The 25,242-nt window shown below is 41.3% G+C and overlaps 1 protein-coding gene across 1 annotated transcript in view; it reads left to right on the top strand.

Moving 5' to 3' along the window:
* GPC1 (glypican 1) overlaps positions 1-25,242 on the top strand; it is a 55,273-nt gene that overhangs the window by 18,416 nt on the left and 11,615 nt on the right. The window contains exons 2-4 of the mRNA XM_069975545.1: positions 20,377-20,535; positions 21,730-22,124; positions 24,407-24,572. Of these exons, the coding sequence (XP_069831646.1) occupies positions 20,377-20,535; positions 21,730-22,124; positions 24,407-24,572 (720 nt within the window). The remainder of the gene's footprint in view (positions 1-20,376; positions 20,536-21,729; positions 22,125-24,406; positions 24,573-25,242) is intronic.

Genomic DNA, 25,242 nt, shown 5'->3' with positions numbered 1-25,242 from the left:
CTCTGGTGACAATCAGCACTTGAATCTCCCTCCCGCGACTCCGTCACCTCCTGCCGCCGTGTTCAGAACTCCTTCACTTCCGGGTCCGTGTGAAGTGAATGGGAGAGAAAAGGCGCATGCGCACTGGCAGCCTTTTTATTGGCTGGAGCGTATCACATGGCTTCCAGCAAGTTCAGCCAATCAGCGCTGAGCAAGCTGGAAGCCATGTGAAGCGGTCCAGCCAATGAAAAGGCCGCTGGTGCGCAAGTGCACCAGCAGCCTTTTCATGACCCATTCACTGAAGCAGAAGACGCCGAAGAGGATGAAGACCTGGCCCGCCCCCTGTGTGAAATGACAGGGTTTTCTGCGGCCGTTATTCATTGAATAGCGGCTGCAGAAAACTGAAATGTCAGTTTCTTGTGGCGCTGCTAGGAATCCCGGCCGGAGTGTATACTATGTGTATATACTCCGGCCAGGATTCCTTAGAAGGTACCACTACGCTGTTACAACGTCCCTGATTACTACGAAACTTACCCAGTGGGAACATGGCCTTAAACTGCACTTATTTATAGACCCTGTAGTCTACTGGTGGACCCCAGACTAGCAAAACAGCCATTGTCTACTCATGGATATCTATGGTAATAATAGAAACCAGTGAGGATCTGCCTAACAATAGGACCCTTCCACTGTTGTCCAACCCAACATGAACAGTGCCCTGTATTTCCTAAATGTTTGCTATTCTTAAAAGGCCTCTGTCAGCTGTATATCATGCTTAGAGCTGTAGACATGGACAGATAGCTGACATGGAGCTAAAACTAATACCATCTGTCTATTAACAAATGGTTGTTTGCAAAATTAAAAGATAATGTTTTCTTTCAATCTCAAGAGTAGTGATGAGCGAACTTACCGAACCGATGGCTGAAGTCTATGGCCTATTTATGTATCCATATTTTCCAGGACTCCCTAAGGCAGCATCCAACTTTTCCAGCCACCGGTAATCAAATGGCAAACATTTGGAGGAAACTGAACATTCGGTAAGTTTGCACACCACTACTCAAGAGTCATAGAGGCCAGACGGAGCTGCAGGATTTGCCAGCCATTCTATAGCTAAATATCCCAGTGTTGTAACTTGCAGCCATCCATCATGTTAGCACAGGTCATCTATAGGAAGGACTCAGGAGAACGTAGTATTGCACTTATCTAGGACTGCATAGCTTCCTAAATACTCTGTTGTTCCAGAGTTGTTGCAAAACTACAACTCCCAGCATGGTAGTTTTGAGGAAAACATTACATTCATAGTCCACAGATGTGAAACCTTGTAGCAGGGGAAGAAATGTTCACTTCTCCACTTTGGTCAGTCACCACAAACACTGTAAATGTCTGCGGATATGACCTTTTTGGACGGAAAGCTTTCAGCTGCGCTTTCCCCCGTGACCTTACAATTACTTTGCTATGCAAGAATGATATTTTTTGCAAAACCAAATTTCTGTTTTCCATCAGATAAGATAACTGAACTTTGTTTCTGAAACCTGTCATAATATCAGCTCTCATTTTTCTCTATCCGTCTTTGCCATTAGGCTACACAGATGGAAGGAGAAGATAACAACAAGTTACATGCTTCATTCTGAGATGCATCCTTAGGCTCTCTATGTCAGCTGGAGGCCTTCTATGACATATTAAAATTTAAAGGAAAATTATTGTGTAGCACAGGCTCTGTTCTGCTTCTCAAGCAGGTGCCTCATCCAGGTTACGCTGCACTAATCACTCCGTAACGTTACTTTTTCAATAACAAAATACTTGGGTGAGAATCAAGTGCCCCTTACTGAGTGAAATCAGACATCTTGAATGGAACGTGATACAATGTTTGTTACTTTTTAAAGTTAAATAAATATTTTTGACATTTAGCTGCATTTGTCGATTTTTACTTGGCTTGGTAACCCCATAGGTCTACTATTTGAGTCCTTAAAGGGATTGCACAGGATTAGAAAAAAGGTCAAGTGCCACTCTTGTCCGTTGTCTATCATGAGTATTTTAACTAATATAGTTAGACTCTTAGGACTTGTCAAGTTATTTATTTTTGCAAATGCATTCATTTAGAAGACCCCTCCCCTCTACCTATCTATCTATCTATCTATCTATCTATCTATCTATCTATCTATCTATCTGTCTATATTTATAGATGTTGCAGGGATATAATAAAATCAGGGATCTGATCAAATCCCTGGAAATGATAAAATGACCAGTCTGTTGGATCATTTCCCTGAAGAAAGTCAGGGATTTGATCAAATCCCTGAACTGTTTCAGTGAAATGATCAAATGAACAAGCCTCAAGCCTGGTGTCAGGTTCAATGCACATATGAGCAAGGATGCCTTCTGCTCCCGCTCCCCGCTGCCGTGCTTGGTAGCTGAATGCTGCAGACTCCCACCGGTTCCAGGCACCTTTCTCTCGCCATCTGGACACTGGCTGGGGTGAGTAATTGCCTGGTTCAATGAACATGTGAGCCGCAACGCTGGCGCCATCTTGGGCCTCTTGCTCCCTGTGCCCGCTGCCGTGCCTGGTACCCGAATACTGCACCCTCCCACCGGCACCTTTCCCTCACAGTCCGGACACTGGCTGCGTGACTCTTGACTTTGACCATTTCACTGAAAGGGTTTAGGGATTTGATCAAATAACTGACTTTCTTCAGGGAAGTGACCTAACAAGTGAGTGGTCATTTTATCATTTCCCGGGTTTTGATAATTTCCCTGCAATATATATACATATATATATTACATGTCCTGTGCTGCTCTTTACCTGGGCCAGATTTCCATAGAATTTTGGTCTCAACACACAATGGTCGTCCTGGAACCAATTTATATTGTATGTTGAGGGGTCACTGTATATATATATATATATATATATATATATATATATATTATTATCTACATTATAGATTTATATAACTACATTACAACTATACACCAGAGAGACCACTGCTTTTAGAGCAGATGCTGATAGAAATGTATTTTTAAGGGTGCAGACTGTCACATCTGACCTATAAGAGAGCCATCTACAGCAGCTGAAGTAGTTTTTGCCCAAGTAATTGGAAGGCATTTACTTTTTTTCCCACTGGACACTCATCTATCCAGAACGTGAAATGTTTTAGTTAATCTATTGATTTAGAGGAGTGAAATGTACTTTAGATGAAGAGATTAGTTAAAACAAGAGGTCAGCAGCCAAGTTCATCGTGAACGGTAATGAAAAGAAGAGAAAGTCACACATTATAATTACTAGATAACGGAGATATCAAGGCAGAGTTAATAAAGCCTTATGTACAATGTACATGCCCTGTAGCCATCAGAGTTAAAAAGACTGCGAGGATGAAGCAGAGTTGCATAAGATAAGTCATCTTTGAGGTTCGGAAGATGAAAAGATGCCGTTTTGTCAGTGGGATCTAGAATGACTTTGTATGAGGACACAACTCAGATCCTATTACAAGATCAATGAAGAGCAACAAGATCAGTTTCCAGTAGATTTGCATATAATTGGATTGGTTTCCCTGGACAGGTTTGATATCCTCTGCAACAGAAATGGCAGACATGTCTTGTATAGTATCTACTTTTTGAGTAATTGGGTGATTTACTGGGGATAAGTAAATGTTACACATCAAGGACATTGTGGCAAACGACATGATATACTATGTGGCCAACATTTTTTGGGACAACTAATCATTATACCCAATTGGAGTTTATCCTAAGCTAAATCCATAGGAATTATGGAGTTCGGCCCACCATCGAAGGTATACCTGCTTCCACTGTTCTGGGAAAGCTTTCTACGATGCTTGCCGAGAGGACCTCACAAGCTTCATTCAAATTCGTCCCAAAGGTGTTGAATGGGGTTAAAGTTAGGACTCTGTGACCAGTCAAGTTCCTCCGCACCAGACTCCAACCATATCTTTATAGAGCTTGCTTTTTGCACAGGGGCACAGTCATGCTGGAACAAAAAAGGCCCAAACTCAAACTGTTAATACAATGTTGGAAGCAGCAATTGTCTACGATGTGCTTACAATGTGCTGGTAATGTGGTATTCTCCAAACCCAAACTCATCCAACAGACTGTCACATAGAGAATTGTGATCAGTCAGACACAAAGAAAAGGTTTCCTCTGCTCCAGAGTCTAGTGGCGTCGTGCTTTATACCTCTCCACCTTGCGCTTGGCATTATGCTCGGTGGTGTAAGGCTTGCATGCAACTGCTTGACCATGGGGACCCATCACATAGAGCTCCCACACAGTTTTTGTGCTGATTTGATTGTTAGTTATGGGTTAGAACCCTATGTGCCTCATCACACAGCTATCCTTTACGTGGTCTGAGTTGCTGTGGTTCCTACATGCTTCCACTTTTATATATGACACAGATAATTGAGGAAGGTCTAGGTGGGAAGAAATTTAAGGAACTGACTTGTTGTCGTGGTGGCTTCCCATTACAGTACCATGTGGGATTTCAGTGAGCTCTTTGGAAAGACCCTTTCTTTTACAAATGTTTGTAAAGGCAGACTGCATTGGTAGGGGCTGAATTATTATTATTTTTTTTTAACATCTGTGGCAATGAGACCAAATAAACAACATGAATTGAATGATTTAAAGGTGTGCCCAAATGTTTATGTCCATAAAGTGCACATAATTATACATATGTACATAATATAATTCATACATTTCAAATACCAGCTGGTGATCATAGGCACTTTTAATGCACTACCTGGAAATTTCCGTGTAGTTCTGTCCTTTGGAGAACAGTTTGTACTCACTCACACCCAAGCCAATGTATTTCAGACAGCTCACCTAGTCTCAGTTATACAGTACTTGGTAAAGTCTTTTTCAACTTTGTTGGCTAGTTCTTCACTGTTTTCCCACCGCCACTTCATCCAGAACTGGTGTTCCTTTTACTAACAGTCTGTGTATGTTTGCCCCCCCATTATAGTAGGGTATCAGTATGGGCCAGTTAAAACTGTATTACCCATTTGCTTGTATTCTGTTGCAATGTTAGGTTAAGTATGTTATTTACAAGTAATAGTTAAAATTGTCCGCATCATTTTTGGGAAACCAATTGAAGTCTAAAATGAGCCGTGTTGGTCTTTGACCATGTCATAGCTGGATCTTGCTTGCTTTGGCCACTTTCTGTATAATTCAGAAGGGCTCGGCTCTGCGGCCTGTTTATAGCGGAGCTGGCATTAATTGTTCAGGAAATGTCAGGTCACAGTTGGATATACTTGTTGACAATGGCTGATTTTAAGGAGCCATCCCCTCATATATATCGAGATGTCGACAGAACTAAAAATAGTGCTCTAAATAATCCTGAAGGCAGATTTTCTGACTTGTGCTGGTTGTAAAACACAGACTTAACACTGGAATGACTGCCAGTACAGAGAGTCACAGCTCAATGTATCCATCAGTCACATTACAGCCTTCTCTCTGTGAGCGCTCATAACTTCCTGTTTTCTGACTCTTTCAAAAAAAAAAGTCAGAAAACAGGAAGTGCCGTGTTCTCCATAATAACTAAAAAAAAATGAATGTAATTTGCAAACTTGCTTTATTTTACATCTACTGTTGATTTAGATTTTGAAAGTTATAATGACAGTGACACTTTAAGTTCATTATTATATCCCATATATAATCTAGGAATATCACAGGGTAGCCAGCTATCACCGAATGCAGTACTATCATCCAAGGTGGATGTTCCTGGACAACACAGCCAAAAAGAGACCATTTTACGATGAATACATGATGGTTGATTGCATGGCTTTAAAGGGTGTCATGGAGATGGCTTTTTACTTGCTGGTGGAGTCAGAAGACAGATGGGCTCTGGCACACCCAGTGATGGGCCACACTCATGACTTCAGACATATGTGCGACCAAGAGCTCCCTGATAAATGGCTGTGGAAGCTCAGGTGTGGGGGAGAGGTGGTGAGTGCCTCTTATTGACATCCTAATGGCTCAGCTCATTTACAATAGCAATTAGTAGTGGCATTAAAATCACTGTTCTTACCCAGGTGTAACAGGGGGGGGGGATTATATGTCTTTACTACCAATAAGGACTATTATTTTTGCCTGTACAAGATGGTACGGGTCTCCTTCAGTCCTGCAGACCTCTCCTTCTTCACCTCTGCATGGTTACATCTACTGTACATATTCTGAGGACGTACGTCTGGAGATAAGCGCTTTAGCTTTGTCTACATGCTTCTGGAGAGATGTGTGGTGTAGGGTGAGCTAAGGAGACCACAGACTCATTAATGTTTTTTTTCACATCCTCCTAACTAGCTTCTTAGTAGAAGTTCAAGCATGAAATTTCATACATTACTGCAGTACATGAAAAATATATTTATATTTAAATCCTTAAAGGGGTTATCCAGCGAAAATCTTTTTCTTTCAAATCAACTGGTTTCAGAAAGTTATATATTTGTAATGTATTTTTATTTAAAAATCTCCATTCTTCCCATATCAGCTGCTGTATGTCCTGCAGGAAGTGTTGTTGTTTTTTTTTCCAGTCCGACACAGTGCTATCTGCTGTCACCTCTGCTGGGATGGTATGAGTACTTTTATTATGTAACTTAGGCTGTTCGGTGCACTGGGGGTTGCCCTATACTCCTTAGTGCCATGATTCACTCGCCAATGAAATCTGAGATCAGAGTCTTCGCTGATGTTGGTTGTTGGAGCGGGGACAGTTGTTAATCATGGCCGCCTTTCAACATGTAATAGCATAGGCACAACAACTGTTATTATTCCTACTTTGTACATGTACACATTTCTAATAATTATATAGATTTAGTAAAACCTTCTTAACATGAAAAACAGATGAAAGATAAAGGCTATGTTCACACAACATCAAAAAAAAAAAAGAAAAGGCATCAATTTCGATTTAAAAAGACGTCCATAATTGCCGCGATTTAATTGACTTCAATAAATTTAATAGCAAACGTTGTCTGCACGGACGCCAAAATAATGATCATGACGATTATTTTCAGACTTCTTTGTCAAACAGCAGACGTTATTCTTTAGTTGTTCACACAGTTTTCCTTTTTTCTCTGTCCTTTCACCGTTTTTACTATTAAATTCTATAGACTTTTCAATTAAAAACACACCCAAAGGCCAATTAGTCCAGCTAACCTAGAATAATGTGCCAACAGCCGTCATTGCACTGACCGGCGGCCGAACAGCAAAATGACGTACATAAGAAAAAAACTGTGTGTGAATGTAGTCTAAGGCAGTAAACGACAAGAATATGTATTAAATTTTTCCTTGCAATATCCCTCTCGTATAAAAACAATTCCAAGGTGATCCAACGTGACTTTAAATCCTTCTTTATTTACCCAGTTAAAAGATCTATAATGGTATACAGTGGTCCCTCAACATACGATATTAATTGGTTCCAGGACGACCATTGTATGTTGAAACCATTGTATTAAGGAAAACCATTGATTTTAAGGAAAATTTGCAGATAACTAATATGGATAAAGCAAGTGCTTACATACAACAGTCAGAAATAGCTACCGGAGACTATAAATTATTTTCTATTTAGAGGACCAGAGCATTTTCAGGGTCTTGTACAGATCACACAGGGTCCTAGAAATATAAAATGAAGTCGCCCTCATCTGATGGCCAAAGGAGCAGCTCATCCTGGCCAAGGTAAAGAGCAGTACAGGACATGTAGTATCACACTATACTGTAGAGAATTAAAAGTCTTTATCCCGGCACTCCACACTTAATCTTTGTGCCGTAGTGCACGAAGATAAAACAATATCCAATATAGAAGATCTCGGCACTCACGTCTTGCTGCAATTATGTATTTATTTGATGCATATAAACAAAATACGTTGCACGTGTTCCGACATGGCGGTCTTTTTCAACAGCATAGCAATACATGTATAGAGGCACAATATATACATGTCATTAGACTCACAATGATTACGTCACATCACGTGATCCACAAAATGTGGATGTTTAATGTGATGTGACGTAATCATTGTGAATCTAATGACATGTATATATTGTGCCTCTATACATGTATTGCTATGCTGTTGAAAAAGACCGCCAGGTCGGAACCCGTGCAACGTATTTTGTTTATATGCATCGAATAAATACATAATTGCATCAAGACGGGAGTGCCGAGATCTTCTATATTGACTATACTGTAGAGAGGAGATACCAGACAGCCAATCACTGCAGGCACTTCACTAATAATGGGGTTCAACCAGTGAAATGGACATTTTTATTGATCGATCATCTAGCTAGTCACATGTGCCGCAGATCCTGACTGTCTGTAGCTTTTTATGTTGAGTCTGGTCTTAAGTTACGATGGTCCAGAAAAGAACATGGTATGTTGAAAATATTGTATCTTGAGGCCATTGTAAGCTGTGGGATCACTGTATAGCAACATACAGTGTGCAAAGATCAACTGGGAACTGGGTGGCCTTTTAAAAAAAGGACACCACCACCGGCATAACCGCGACAACGTTGTCAAGGTAGTAAAAATAAAAACATAATCAGAATGGTACATTCACTTTAAGAGGCCGCTCCTATAACTTATCTCCAGTTCAGGTGCAGTTTGCAGTTAAAGGGGTTATCCAGCGCTACAAAAACATGGCCACTTTTCCCCCTACTGTTGTCTCCAGTTCAGGTGCAGTTTGCAATTAAGCTCCATTTACTTCAATGGAACTGAGTTTTAAAACCCCACCCAAACTGGAGACAACAGTAGGGGGAAAGTGGCCATGTTTTTGTAGCGCTGGATAACCCCTTTAAGCTCCATTCACTTCAATGGAACTGAGCAGCAAAACCCCGCCCAAGCTGGAGACAAGAGTGGGGCTGTGTCTTGAAGAAAGTGGCCATGTTTTTGTAGCGCTGGATAACCCCTTTAAAGAGCCAGTTATCTTTACCAGTGATCCTGTGATAGCTTTGCAGTAGCACCAATCCTTATCATGGCAGGCAGGTTATCGGACTCTTCTGTAGCTTCATAAAGGTTTAAGTCTATAGTGTTGCCCTTGATGCCTCTTTTAGCGCCGGTTTGTGAGTGGATGGGTGTGATTCTCCTTCCTCTGGGATTTCGCTGCCGTGCATACGATTTCAGGCCATTGATTTGGGGGAATGAATAACGCTGAATGAAGTGATAGATTTCTACACCCATGCTTTATACTGACTGCCGCCCAGAGACTGCACTCCAGGGTCAATCGGCGAGACAGCTTTACCCCCTTTCTAATTCACCATGGTTAACAATGATTACTTGATTAATTACAGTATACAATACAAACAGACAACAAGCGTATTGTTCGCTGGTGCTTTTCATGTGCTCGCTCCTCTTCCCATGTCAATCTGCCTCGGTCAGGGCTGGCCTCGTACATTTCTTCTGCCTCATATAAAGAGTCATAAACAGTCTAATTCAAGGATTTTGTGAGTCTCGAGCACACTCCCAGGAGCACATATTATATAAGGTATGGCAGGAAGCCCAGCACTACTGTCCTTGTTGAGACTACTTAGTAAGTTTTTTTAAACTTTAAGCAGGTTTAATACGTTTTGTAGATCCTTAATTTTTCATTATACTAGAGCTCGGAGAATGCCGGCCAAACCACTAGGAGATATTTTATGAGCGGTGTCAAGTCTATAGCTGAGTCGTGATGCCCCAGGGGCCCAGAGGCTCCACTACCCCCTAAATGAACAACAGTCATATAAATAGGCAGTGCGGAGGTGTGCGGCTTATCATGGTCATGTAATACTTATAGACAGTACAATCTGTCTATAGGAGTAATGCACTGCTGCTATCCAAATCAATGCAGCTTGATCGTTCACAGACTGCTTTGCTGGAGCATTTAGTGCAGAACTGATGTGCCTGATCCATGGTCCATGTTTGATCCATGAAGATAATTTTCTTGCACAATTTAACATTTTACAGGGCAAGAGCAGAAGGAGAATCGCTTTCCTGGAATTCTTAGATTCTTAGAGCTATGTGCAGCCTTTCTAGGTGCTGATTTAAAGGGATATCTCATCATAAAAACAGAGACTGGTCTGTGTCCTGGTACCACCTACAAACAACTCATTATACTGCTCCCTGCAGCGGCCACTACAGGAGAAACTTAGTATTACATTTAGATGAATGGCTGTGATAACTGGATGGCTGCATCCACCATGTTAGGGCGAGCTGCTTGTTGGTGGCCAGCACTCACCGGACATGTTGAAAGGAGTGGTGACATGAGTTGATGACTTGATATATTGATATCTCAGAGATGACAGCTGCAACTGGAATAGAAACCTGTTTACTAAGTATTGGAAGTTGTTCAGGTCATGTGGACATCATGGGTGATGACTCTTTTTACCGTTTTCATAGTGCTCACTTATAATCGGTCTGAGCACCACCACACATTTTCATGCCCTATAAACAATAAGGGTTCCCGATCATACGCTGCAAGCAGAGATCTAAAAATGTAGGAACCTATATGTTATAGTAGGGAGTGATAAAATAGATTTTATATTCAGATGAGTGATCACCTGATCAGGAGACCTTTGAGCTGATGACCTGCCCATGGTGTATCACATAGTGAGTGGATGACTGCAGGCGGCATTGGAAATGTTATATAGTATACGGAGTATGTAGAGTAGTATAGAGAGTATACATGTAGTATACAGAGTATGGATAAGACAGCATGAGGGGCAGGATTTTTCAGCCCTACAGCGTAGTTGAGTGAGGGTCATACAGTACATCCGGAGGTGTCTTGGTCCCTTTATGCCCAGCTTATAATTACAGATGACAGCTGTATGGAGCCTGGTATAGAACTCTCTTGTTTTTAATGGCTTCAGTTCGAGTTTTGACGATTTCCAAACTCTATGTGGTTGTGAGAGTCGTTGTTATAGTTGTTTATATAATTTTTTTGCCCGTGTCTTTACAACCGCAGATCACACGTCCAATTACATTTTTGTGACTTGGTGGCCAAACTCAGAGCCAGATTGGGACTTAATAAGACCATGAGCTTGTTCACAGGTTTAAGACGTTATGTCCAGACTGCAGTGTTCCAGAACATCATTACCCTTCTCATTTAATGGCAATGCCCTCACTGTGCCTGCATAGAACCTATATATATATTATAATGAGAGCACTTACATAACACAGGATATATGTTGTGTTTACTGCTTATTGAAGCTCATCTGGACATAATAAATGTGATGTAAGTCATGTTAGCCAGAATTTTGACACACTTTGCACCAGATAAGCTTAGGCAAGATGCCCCAATAATAATGTAAAAAAAAATAAAATAAAATAAAACAAAATGACTTCCGGCACAGACCGTGCATGCTACTGCCGCTGCCCTCCTCCCTTGATAGAGCATCAATTGTGTGTGCATCTTAAAGGTGCACACACAACTGAATAGTGTGCTCACCTGGGAATCCAGGGCAGGCGTTGCGGATTCCTGGGATGGAGCTGCAGTGCAGCATATCACTCGGGCCCACCAGAGCATCCTCCAGTTGTCCTCTAAGTGATGTTCAGTGTCACTTGAGTTTAGTTTGATGTGGGCGGTTTGGACAGCAATGGGCCCCAGTGGCCCCTTTAGTCAGCAGATTGACGGGGATGCTGGGTGATGCTACCCCCAAGATCGCATAGTGGTGGCCATCAATAAAACAATTCTAGAAGAAGCTGCCCTCAATCCTGTTTTTTTTCCTCTCCATTTCTCTATTCTTTTTACCGTTCTATAAAATAAAGGCCCGATAATTTTTACGGTTCCTTTTTCTTTGCTATCATTGACAACTAAGTATATCCTTGAAATTGCAGATTACACTAAAATAACGTGTCTGCGTGAAATAACCTAGAGCGCATATGTAGGTTAAATAATTTATACGGTAATGGGTCATTGTATGTCATTACCTGCACAGCACTGATAGAGACTTGTTAAAGGGCATCTCAAGGAAACTGATATCCTCCTTCTGTGCAGAGTGTTGGAGAATTGTAGCCCCGGTGTAAGCGAGCTCTGGTAATGGATCAGGTTGTATGATGGCGCACGATGCTTAATTACAGATAGCAGTTTGTTCTTAATTGATTGATGAGCTATTAAAAGCCGTTCTGTTTTCTGTTTATGTTGATAGACTCAAAACAATTGTCTCTGCTCCGTTCCTTGTCCCTTAGGGAATCTGCCTTATTAACAGCTTGTGCACCCTTGGAAATATGCCCAGCAGGTAACTGTGACTTGGTATTGCGTATGTGTATTATTCATAGAATTAATTACACCTAGGTGTCTCTTTATTGCGGTATCGAGGTTAACTATAAGGGTTCACATGTGTCGATTTAGAGACAAATGAGTCCCATAGTGTGGAGGAGAAAAAGCTTCCCAGAGGATAGGCCTCCTTACATCTTATCCTTCTATCCCAGGCCCAGATAGAATAGAAAGGAGCGAGTGACATGTACACAGGGCCACATTTACTGAAATGAGGGAAGAATTTTCATTTATTTAGCATGGAAAATGGCTTCTAACCCAGAAATATAATATGGTTATCACCCAGATGAGCCAATATCCCTATCAACTGCTCCATATGAATACAATGATTGGAGAATGGGGTAAGTCCCTGGCCTGGAGAAATTCGATATGCCCTATTTTTGTTTGCCCACAGTTGTTTGATGGACCGTACCAAAATGAGTGGGCCCTGTTGATAGTATTTCCTTCCTTATAAGTCTTCTTGTCTATGAGGGGATTGGGAGAGACAGCTTTTTTTCTGGTGTCTGAAAGTTATATAGTTTTGTAATTTACTTCTATCTAAAAAGCTCAAGTTCCAGTACTTATCAGCTGCAGTATGCCCTGCAGGTAGTGGTGTATTCTTTCCATTCTGACATAGTGCTCTCTGCTGCCACCTCTGCCCATGACAGGAACTGTACAAGCAGTATAAAATCCCCATAAAAAAAACTTTCCTCTTTTGGGAACTTCCTGTCATGGACAGGTGTGGCAGCAGAGAGCACTGTGTTAGACTCAAAAGAATATACAGTACCACTTCCTGCAGGACATACAGCAGCTGATAAGTACTTGAAGACTTGAGATTTTTAATTAGAAGTAAATTACAAAGCTATATAACTTTGTGGCACCAGTTGATTTGAAGGAAAAAATAATTTCACCGGAGTTCCCCTTTAAGGTTGACCATAGATATAACAATGCCTTTGTCCTATACAAGCAGTAATAAATAGCCATCAAGTCAATGGTCCCATCCTGATGAAATCTGTCTGGATTAAATAGCATATTTTTGGTGCTTACTGTGTGATAACCGCATTCATTTGACAATCTGATGATTCGTGAGCAATAATTCATTGTGAGACATCAGCATAGCGCTCATTGATTTTCAGTAGGTGATCAGACGTGTGCGGAGTCATTAGCATTGTGATGATTAATCTGTTCATTTGTGGGACACAATTATTTAAAAATGATCCTTTGCGGATCAAGAACATATCCTTTGTCGTTTTAAAGAAAAATCATTATGTCTATTGCCAGCATAATATATGCATTCATACAGGATGGATCAATGCGGAGCATATTAAAGGGCATCTGTCACCAGGGCAGACCACTTTAATTTAGGTTAAGTGCTGATCGGAAGGGCTGAGAGGTAGAAGACATTATACTTAAAGGAACCTGCCAGAGTGAACATAAAGACCAATCTACAGCTATCATCGTATAGAGCAGGAAGACCTGCACACTGATGGGGGGAAAATATTTAGTATAATTGTTATTGGTGTTAATCTTTGCTTATTCTGGGCTAAATAGTCAAGTGGGCAGGGCTAATGGGGGGTTTCTACTTGTCTGTGTATAAACCACCCACTTGACTACTTAGCCCAGAATAAGCAGAGATTTACCTAAATAAATGACAAGTTATACTGGAACTTTCCCCACTAACTGATATATCAGTCTGCTCAGCACATTCTCCTCTACAACCTAATGCTTGCAGATTGCACTGCATTTTCAACCTGACATGTTCCCTTTAAATAAAGCATTGCCTCCTGATGGGCTGGACAGATGAGGTCTTAAAATGAGGTGGCCCTTGTAATTTTCTTTGGGTTGTTTAAAGCAATTCTGTACCCATAATCTGCCCCCCTTCCCCCTCCCCCCAAAACGCTTGTACCTTCGGATAGTGGCTTTTAATACAAGATCTGTCCTGTGCTTCGTTCGGCAGGTGATGCAGTTATTGTCCTAGGATTTCTCCTATTGATCACTTGTCTGAACACTGCACAGGTGCCTTAACGATCCAACACATGTGCAGTGTTCACACAGCTGATGAATAGGAGACAATACGCCTGGAGCATTCCTAATGATGAAGAGGGTGGGGAGGAGGGACGGAGAGGCAGTGCAAGCCTAGGGCATAGACACTCTAGGCCACGCCAATTTGACACAGGGCTGCAAGTTTAAAAATAGTTTTTTAGGACAATAACTGCATCACCTTCCGAACGGGCCCCAGGACAGATCTTGGATTAAAAGCAGCTATCCGAAGGTACATGTGGTTTGGGAGGGTCACATTGTGAGTGCAAAGTCGCTTTAAGCTTACTTTGACCAAGTTCAGGGCAGAGTAGTACACAAGTAGAAACCATTTTTGGAAAATTTTTAGCAGGTCCTTGGCCCTTTAATAACATATTTCAATATACTTCAATAATACCATGTTTTCAATATAAACTAGCTGCAATCCTTTGAATTATTCTTCCTATAGCCTTTGACTATAAAATCAATACAATACCTGAATTGCATTGTAGGTTATCTGTTTTTAATGGGAACCTGTCATTTCTTCCATGACGCCTAAACCACAAGTCATTGGGGTGGTCTCTGGTGGCTTCTCCCTGTCCCACCAGCCTTGACTGATAGATCTCTCCCTATACCCATACAGAGAGAGATCTATCCATGACGGCTGGATTGGCAGGCAGAAACCGCTGGGGATCTTCCCGATGACTGGTTGTTCAGCAATGGTGAAAGGTTCCCTTTGAACATGGAGAGGACTAGATAATATTTATGGATGAGAATAGAAGCGTAGTGACTGGGACATCTGCATTTTCCAGTGGATAGTAGAGTCGATAATGTTAGCCTCTTATCATTTATAGTATACATGACCCCATGCCCCGTGCCTATAAGTTATAAGGCTATAATTCCCGTACATTGCCTGCGTGTCCTTGCACAGAGCTCACCTGACTGGCTGCTCCAGGATAATCTCTTTAAATTGCTCTCCGTTCCATTTGAGCTATAGATTTTCTATAGATGTGGAAAAATCGATATTGAACGTTCCAGATCCTGATGGACAAATACAACTTCTCGAAGGAAAAAACCAAGCCAACAAAAAACGAAACAGTTATGTATTATAAGGTGACCGTACAGAATAGGTTTCTTTAACAACAATGGGGGGGGGATCAGAAAAACATTACAAGTGCCTGGCTATGATATAACTTGGTGTAAATTATTGATTTCCTGGAAGAGCATGGTCTGAAGTAAATTGGTACCATTAATAGAGCAAGGACATAATATGTCCTTGTCTTTCTGCTTCCCTAAAGAAGCACAAATGTGTTTTCTAAGGACATTTTTCATCATAGGAAGCTGTCAGCACTGCTGCAGTGATGGTGTGTGCGCGGGCGGATATTGTGTGGATACATATAAATGCATGCATATCTGGAGGGTTGCTCTGGTACATCGGACATTCGGTCCTGTATAATAGGCTGCATTGAATTAGGCTGGGTTCACACTAAGCCACATTGCCTTCATCACAGTTTCCGGCACAGACAAACTTAGCCAAAGGCATGGCTGCACTGATTTACACAGAGCCCAACAGACCCCATTAAATTTAATGGTGTCCATTGGTATTTTTTATTCACGTTCATCATTTTACTGAATCTGTCATTTTAGAATCTGCAATGGAGGCTCTGATGCAGTGTGAACCTAGCCTGTCTTGTATTCTCTCCTCCCCCATAGGTAGGTGTGTTGTACTAAATGTACTAAATTGAAAAAAAAAATACAACCAAAAAATAGAAATAGATTAGAAAAGTCTAGAAACAGATTAGAAAACTGTAATCAGTAAAAAATATCTAGGCGATAAATTAACTAAAATATTATTTTAATGGAGTTACTCACTTTTGCACAATGACTAGGCCTGATAAGGACAATGAGACACTCATCATACAATGAGGCACCAAAGTGGCGACATATGCCTTACAGCTAGCTCCATGAACACATTAGTCTAGAGAAGACCCTATTCACTGCTGTGGGAGAGATTTGTAGGCATGCTCTGTAACCTGTGCAAAGTTCATTCCATTGAGAGTGTGGAGGCTGAACCCTAATTGTGAATGGCCTATTCCGGTCTCATCTATCTACTGGTGTAACTTTTCCCTGTTATCCTGCCTGTGATAAAAAGGAAAAAGATGCTGAAAGGTGATCGTAGAGAACAGGAATTCTCAGTTTATTTTTCAGCTTATTGACCAGAATGGAAACTGCAAAAATTTCAGTATTATTTTATAATATAGATTGAAAAATAAATAAATAAATAATGGCAACAATTCTTTAAAAATCTGTTAAAGTGGTTATCCAAGATCAAAAAGACATAGCTGCTTGAGTTGTAATACCAACCTCAACCTGAAAACAAGTATGGTGCTGTTTTGCTATGTTTTTTTTTTTTTTTTTTTTTTTTTTTTTTATTATTATTCTAGATAACCCCTTTTAAATAAAAAACGGCAAACAATAGGTCATTTTCTGATGGCGTTCACTTTAACATATATATATTTTTTATTCTATTTTTTACTTTTTTTTCCACATTTTTAGTGGTGGAATCATTTTTTTTCCAGTAATCGGAGTGGCAGACTCTGACATTATATATGATATTTAAAGAAAGATGGGTCCCTGTGATATTGTCTCCTTGTAGCGATCGCGGTTATTTATATAAAAGTGAGCAGCGTATGTGAGACACGCGCATTTATCCTGCTGTAAAGCGAGGGCACGGATCAAATGGAATCTGAGATGTAACGGTGAGAAGGAAAATGTCAGACAAGGTGCAGCTTTTGTCTGCGGGAAGATTCTCAGCTCCCAGAATTCATTTTTCTTGAGCCTCTGACCTCACATTTCATTAGGATTTAATAAAGTTCCCGTGTAATGATATTGTGCTGAGTTCCTGCGCAGCGGCTGACGGAGGACACAATATTCCACTGGATCAAAGGCCACAATGAACTGTCTCATAGATAATTGTCCTGGATAATTTGCTTCAGACAGAGGCTGCTGTGGATTTGATTCTATTAATTGACAAAGAAATATTGTAATGTCAGAAAAAGAAGCAAACGTCTGGTGATGACAAACCGTCTAAGGGGAAATTAAAATCAACACATCTCTGTGGGTGGATTTAATTAAACAGAGAGACGGTGCATGGGCCACCAATAATCTGTGTGTTAACGCTTACCTAGCGGACCGAAGCCTTCACCATCCTGTTCTCACTTACTGCACATTGCACATGTTTTGGACCTACTGTAAGTAGAGAGCCCATAACTTTATCCTCATTCAGGACGTTCCCCAGTTGCCTGACCCACAAGTCAGCCGGGAAGCTTCCAATGGCTTCTTCCCGCCTCAACAGTTTTGAATCATAGACCTCTTCCTGTTTGGGTAAGACTGGCAGAGCAGGGTCAAGCTGCCAGGGCCAACCCTGATGATTCCTGCTTCGGGCAGCATGAAAGTGGTGACATGTTCCCTTCAGCAAAAAAAAAATGTCATTTAAATCAACTGGGGTCAGAAGGTTATATAGATTTGTAATTTACTTCTATTTAAAAACTTCAAGTCTTCCCATACTTATCAGCTGCTGTATATCCTACAGGAAGTGGTGTATTCTTTCCAGTCTGACACAGTGCTCTCTGCTGCCACCTGTCCAGAGCAGTAGCAAGTCCTCATAGAAAACTTTTCCTGAATTGGACAGTTCCTGACATGGAAAGAGGTGGCAGATTTTTAAATAGATGTAAATTACAAATCTATATAACTTTCTAGCACTAGCTGATTTGAAAGAAAACAAATTTCACCAGAGTACCCCTTTAAAGGAGAAGGCCAGCGGGGGGTTAAACTTAATATTGGGAAGGGGGGGAAATAACAAAGAAGATATTACCATGCCCCCGCACCCAGCCGATATAATTCTCTCCCGGCTGTGAGGCACGTCATTCAGGTACATTCACACACAGTATTTTTTGCCTTATTGTGCACAGTAATTTTACTGAAAACCAGGAGTGGAAATAACACACAAAAAAACTATGAAAGATTTTAAATTTTTTCTGTATTTTAGGTCCACTCCTGGTTTCAGTAAAACACCAAACCAAAATGGTGTTTGTGAAGGGTATGTTCCCACCCAGATTCAACTTTATTTTTACCCATTGCATTGGTAGGCAACTCTGCCACACACTCTCTAGAGTCTAGGTGACCATACGCATTAGACAGAAACACATTGATGGTTTAAAGGGGTAATCCAGCGCTACAAAAACATGGCCACCTTTCCCCCTACTGTTGTCTCCAGTTCAGGTGCAGTTTGCAATTAAGCTCTATTTACTTCAATGGAACTGAGTTTCAAAACCCCACCCAAACTGGAGACAAGAGAGGGGGAAAAGTGGCCATGTTTTTGTAGCGCTGGATAACCCCTTCAACGGCAGTGGAGTGATGCATTGTTTTCCCATCATACATCCCATGCGTATATTTCCCCATAGCTAAATGAGTTCTGTCCCATTTTTTTCCCCATGGTCTATGATACACATTTACAATTACTATTGCAATTGTTTTCTGCTGAAATGTATGAGGATAGGTGTAGAAGAGTATGAATGTTGTTGGGAGATACTGGATCCCTTTAAGACCCAGCTGCAATGAAATAGAGGAGTATGCATGGATTTCCTGAATTTTCTGGGGTTACGTCTCAGTGGTGTCAGCCATTGTAAATGGCTGTATATGATGATTTATACACTAGCTAGGGGCAGGTTCTGGCATTATGTACAAACTCATTCATCTGCGTAATGTCTACAGGATATTTCTACACTATTGTAGGTTTTATGATAAATGTATGATCATTTAACAAGTTCCTGTTCCTACGATGGTATAGAGGGCAAAATGAATTTTACACATTTGCTTAATATGCTGTAAGAAGCGCAGACTAATAATCCAGGCCTCTGCTGCTCATTTGCATACCATTCTTTCCAGAGAGTATTGCCTGATTCTCCACAAGGCAAAACGCTACCCTATGTCATATCCTATGGAAAGACAAATTGTGGGTCTCACATAGCTTGAGAAATAACTATGAGATGCCCATGCAGCTGCTATGAGGCTTCTGGACAGAGGGGGCGCAGTCTGGTATAGGGAAACCTGTGCAGGGGTATGGGAAACAAGGATCAAGGCAGTCCCTTATGCCTAAGGTCCAGTTCACACTGAGCAAAAGCGACAGAATTTCAGTGCGGAAAATTTAGCCCATAAAATTGCTGCAGAGCCAATTTCCATTGAGTTTAATAGAAATTCCGCAGCAGATCCACTTTCCGCCAGAAGAATGGACATGTTCATTCTTCCGTCGGCGGAATCCTATAGAAATCAACGGAGCTTTGATTTTCCTCTGTGAGATTTTTCAGCGCGGAATCAGTGTGGCATCAGCGCGGAATGCACGTGGAATTGTCAAAAAAAAAAAAAAAGAATTCAAAAGACAACTTTGCAACATTGTCCGTGTCTCCCTCCAACATGCGAGGAAATTCCACTTGCATTCCGCACTTTCTTTGCTGATTTCGCAAGAATTCCACGAGTATTCCGTGTGGAACACTTTCCTCGCTGATTGAGCCACTTTTGCTCAGTAAACTGGCCCTAAGGCTGCATTCACACGTTCAGTGTTTTTCCTGGTCCGTGATTGTGGTTTGCTAGCTACCTCCGTGATCCGTGCAAAACAGTCCGTTTTATCATCCGTTTTGCATCTGTGTCCGTGTTTTCCACGGATCTGTTTAAAGCATTTTAAATTACATTGATTACATTACATCCGTGTTTTTTACGGATGAACACGGATGTCACATCCGTGAAAAACACGGATCTTATTGATTTCTATGGGGAATCCTTTCCGTGCATCCGTTCCGAGTAATAACATGTCCTATTTTTTAATGGAACAGATCAAGGATCTATGAAATCACGGAACGTCTGAAAAGCCCAATAGAAAGCAATGGTCTGTAAAATTGTCCGTGAGCACGGACAACTTCCCGTAATGTGTGAATTCAGCCTAAGATAGATGTGCAGCAATGTCATCAACCCCAGTACAAGAAGCCCTATTCTATGTTTGCTATGGGACCCTCTCTGCTACATACATCTCTGATCTCAGCTCTATTATAAATATGCACCTACATTAGAAAATCAGCCTAATATATGATGATGGATGTGCTCATGCTTGTACTTCATCTTCTAGGTGAACACTTGAGGATTTGTCCACAAGGTTACACCTGCTGCACCTCGGAGATGGAAGAAAACTTCGCCAATATCAGTAGAATGGAGTTTGACAGATCGCTGAGTGAATCCAGCCGGTCTATCCAGGGCTTGCTCTCCGCACAGACCCGAAACTTTGACAGTAAGAACCTTTAATATGATATTACATCAGACTATGTGGATATGTGCTAATCACATAAGATGGGAAATGGAGGAGTAAGACTTGGTCAGGAGTTATAAATCTTCTGCTGGGGATCGTACTAGAGGTAAAAGCAGTGGTGGACGGACACAAAAATACTTCCATATTGTCCACCAGGGCGGAGATGAGACTTCTCCTACTTACAACAAGCTCCTCAGCAAAAAAATAGTTGTCATGACATGAATGGGGAGAATATCTCCAGGGGAAATCCTCAGCTATACTGTAGATAAGGGTTAAAGGGGTAGTTCACAAAAAAAAAAAAATCTTTCAAATCAACTGGTGCCAGAAAGTGCCAGAGATTTCTAATTTACTTCACATTTCCTTTACTTCACATTTTCCAGTACTTATCAGCTACTGTAGGCCCTGCAGGAAGTGGTGTATTCTTTCCAGTCTGGAGAGCAGGAGAGGTTTTTTTTTTTAAGAAATTTTATTAAAGGTATTTTGTTATAACTGTACAAGCATTAATATAGCATTAGCATAGATTAGACCACATGTACAATTCAACAGGTTTCCTTTAAAGAGACTAACCCCCTGTTATGTTCCAATAGCCTACAAAACGCTGAGGATAAAGATAGTTTTCTTACCTTCATCCTCAGCATCATTTTTGCAAAATCTTTACTTTTGAGGTGTTGGCCACTTTATAGTAAAATAGTTCAGTGTATAGTATTAGTAAGTGTACTCACTGTATATACTGACAGCAGCTCCCTGTGTACCTCATAGAGCTAATATCAGACTCCCCTCCTCCAGACTGTGCTGTCCTGCTTTGTGGTGTCTCTGTCCATAAGATGGCTGACATGGAGGAGCATGTGATCATGCCCCGCCCCCAGTGTCCACCATTGAGCTATGGAGGACACTGGGGCGGGGCATGGTCACATGCTGCTCCATGTCAGCCATCTTATGGACAGACTCACCACACAGCAGGGCAGCACAGCCTGGAGGAGGGGAGTCTGATTTTAGCTCTATGAGGTACACAGGGAGCTGCTGTCAGTATATACAGTGAGTTATCTACCATATTTATGTGAACTGGTTTTTAGGTCTAACCTGCGCATCTAACCAAAAATGTTACTATACACTGACAGCAAACTATTACAGCAGAGTTGTTCCATAACATTCCTTATGCATCTCTGTCCTCCCCAGGATACTTCCAGGACCTGTTAAATAAATCTGAACAGATCCTTCTGGACACATTTCCCAACCAGTATGGGGAACTTTACAGTCAAAATGATGGAAAGATATTCAGAGACTTGTACATAGAGCTACGCCAGTATTACCGCGGCTCCGGAGTGAATCTGGAGGAGGCCCTGACAGAGTTCTGGAGCCACCTACTGGAGAGAGTGTTCAAGACACAGAACTCCCAGTTCACCTTTTCTTATGAATACTTGGACTGCTTGGTGAAGCAGTATGACCAGCTGAAGCCATTTGGGGATATCCCACGGGAAATGAAATTAAAAGCAACCAGGGCATTTATTGCTGCCCGATCTTTTGTCCAGGGACTTGGCATTGCTGCTGATGTTGTCAAGAAGGTAACTCAGGTAGGTGGTCACAATGAGCGTCCTGTATGTGCTGCTTACAGTGCTAATGTGGACATGTCACTGTCATTTTATTATAATGGTATTATACTACACTGATAACAGTGTGGTATAATAACAGTCTTATGAGGCAAGACCATATTGTTAGTATATGCCATCGCTTCATGATCGAAGGGGGTTTTAGAAGACATATCAAATGAATGGAGTCGGCTGTAGTTCTCTGTACAGCAGGGGGATCAGGAGCATTGGTGTATAGTAAAAACTCAGAAGGGTTCGAGAGGTAGACCCCAGCAAGTTTCACATAACTACAATACTACTCTATTGTGGTATTGTCTGTGATTAAAGGGGTACTGTGGAGATTTTTTTTTTTACTTCTTTCAAATCAACTGGTGTCAGAAAGTTATATAGAATTGTAGTTTACTTCTATTTAAAAAATCTCGACTTCCAGTACTTATCGGCTGCTCTATGTCCTGCAGGAAGTGGTGTATTCTTTCCTGTCTGACACAGTGCTCTCTGCTGCCATCTCTGTCCATGTCAGGAACTGTCCAGAGCAGAAAAGGTTTTTTAATAGGGATTTGCTACTGCTCTGGTCAGTTCCTGACATGGACAGAGGGGGCAGCAGAGAGCACTGTGTCAGACTGAAAAGAATACACCACTTCCTGCAGGATATACAGCAGCTGATAAGTATGGGAAGATATTTTTAAATTTAAATTTTTAAATTCCAAACCTATATAACTTTCTGACACCAGCTGATATGAAAGAAAAAGAATTTCACCTTTTATTTTGCAAAGGTTCACTGTAATGATGATACCGCCCTAGGTTAGGCCCTCTCTCTGTTCCATGGGCCACATAGTGTCAGACTTTCAGAAAAAGATCTCAGATGATTACAATGGGATAGTGAATTTGAGTTTGGTTTTTGATGTGTACATGTTGCCTCTAGTAGGGTTGTTTGTTTGTTTGTTTGTTTGTTTGTTTGTTTGTTTATAAAGTCCACACATATTTCTTAATTAAAGTGGTACTCTGTTTAAAAATCTCAGGTCTTTCCATACTTATCAGCTGCTTTATGTCCTGCAGGAAATGTTGTTTTCTTTTCAGTCTGACACAGTGCTCTCTGCTGCCACCTCTGTCCGAGACAGGAACTATCCAGAGCAGCAGCAAATCCCCATAGAAAACCTCTCCTGCATTTTCTGCAGGACATACAGCAGCTGATAAGTATGCAAAGACTTGAGATTTTTAAATAGAAGTAAATGACAAATCTATAAAACTTTCTGAGAGAAAGATGAAAGATTTTCACTGGAGAACTCCTTTAAGGGCGCCTTCACACCTACCGTATTGCAGCAGAAAATCCGCTGCATATCCGCAGCAGATTTAACTAAATGAATGAACACAGCCTTAAATACGCACTGTCAAATCCGCTGCAGATCCGCAGCGGATTTGTAAGTGTGGATTTGACGCTGTGTGGATTTTCTGCTGCGATACGGTAGGTGTGAAGGCACCCTCATAGTAGATACACTGACGTAATATTATGAGATTTTCTTTGCTGTTGTAATACTGCAGAAGATCTGTCATGTAAGGGCAGCATTGTATCAGGACAGGTCTAATATTATATTAACCCACGTGGCACAAATAATATTGTCCCACTTGGCTAATAAGAGCGATCAAAGCGAACAGCTGCATATTCCGACATATTCATATCCTATGTACAGTATAAGGGTAGCGCTCCTGCCTTCTCTCTGCTCATCCTCCTGCCCCCCCTCACCCTTGTTTGACGGTAATATATTCAGCGGCTTACTGTCCGTTCTCAGGACTGAAGGCTCTTCCTCTGGTTCCCTCTGATTCTGGTTTTCTGTTGATGCAAACACACATCCATTATATATCATTATTACATTATATATTAGTGTTTAGTAAGTTACAGTAAAGTCTTTCCGCTATGTCAGGAAGAGGCACAGGGTCAACTAAAGCAGCTCTCCAGCATGTAAGACTATGTTCATTCACTGTTTTTTGAGCTGTAATTTTAAGGCTCAAAAAACATTTTTTTATGGGATATATGTTGGGCCATAAACAGCTAAAAAAAGGGGCCTGACATGTAACAACTATGGCCATGTAATGAATGTGTTTACACAAACAGCTGTTTTTCAACTGGTTTCTATAGAATCCAATGGGGAATATCCAGCATTTTCTTCATGTTTTTTGCCATTGACTGTACTGCCCCCTCATACCCACACTAGGCATTACACGGTGTACCATTTTGACGAATGATAAAAAATTGTGTTTCATCCATGCAGGTCCCTGTGAGTCAGGAATGTACGCGTGGAGTTATGAAGCTCATGTATTGTCCGCTCTGCCGTGGGCACTCCAACATAAAGCCGTGCGATAATTATTGCTGGAACGTCATGCGAGGATGTCTCGCTAATCATGCCGATCTAGACCCTGAATGGCGAAATCTGATTGGTAAGTTAACTTCCCTCAGTTCTAAATGATCAGTTCCCAGTCCATCTTGTAATGGTAAGGCTGGAATACTTTGCCTTGTGTGATGATCGAAGTGTTAAAGGAGAAGTCTGGCGAAAATTTTTATTAAAGTATTGTATTGTCCCCCCCAAAAAGTTATACAAATCACCAATATACACCTATTACAGGAGTTACTTATAAAGTGCTTTTTTCCCTGCACTTACTACTGCATCAAAGCTTCACTTCCTGGATAACATGGTGATGTCACTTCCTGGATAACATGGTGATGTCACTTCCTGGATAAAATGGTGATGTCACTTCCTGGATAATATGGTGATGTCACTTCCTGGATAACATGGTGATGTCACGACCCGACTCCCAGAGCTGTGCAGACTGTGGCTGCTGGAGAGGATGATGGCAGAGGGATGCTCAGTGTCCCTCCAGTGCCCTGTGTCCCTCAGTGTCCCCCTGCCATCATCCTCTCCAGCAGCCACAGCCCGCACAGCTCTGGGAGTCGGGTCGTGACATCACCATGTTATCCAGGAAGTGAAGCCTTGATGCAGTAGTAAGTGCAGGGAAAAAAGCACTTCATAAGCATTTCCTATAATAAGTGCATATTGGTTATGTGTATAACTTTTGGAGGGCAATACAATACTTTAATACAAATTTTCGC

Source organism: Dendropsophus ebraccatus, chromosome 6 (assembly GCF_027789765.1).
Source record: "Dendropsophus ebraccatus isolate aDenEbr1 chromosome 6, aDenEbr1.pat, whole genome shotgun sequence".
Lineage (NCBI taxonomy): Eukaryota > Metazoa > Chordata > Amphibia > Anura > Hylidae > Dendropsophus > Dendropsophus ebraccatus.
This window is presented reverse-complemented; position numbering and strand designations above follow the sequence as displayed.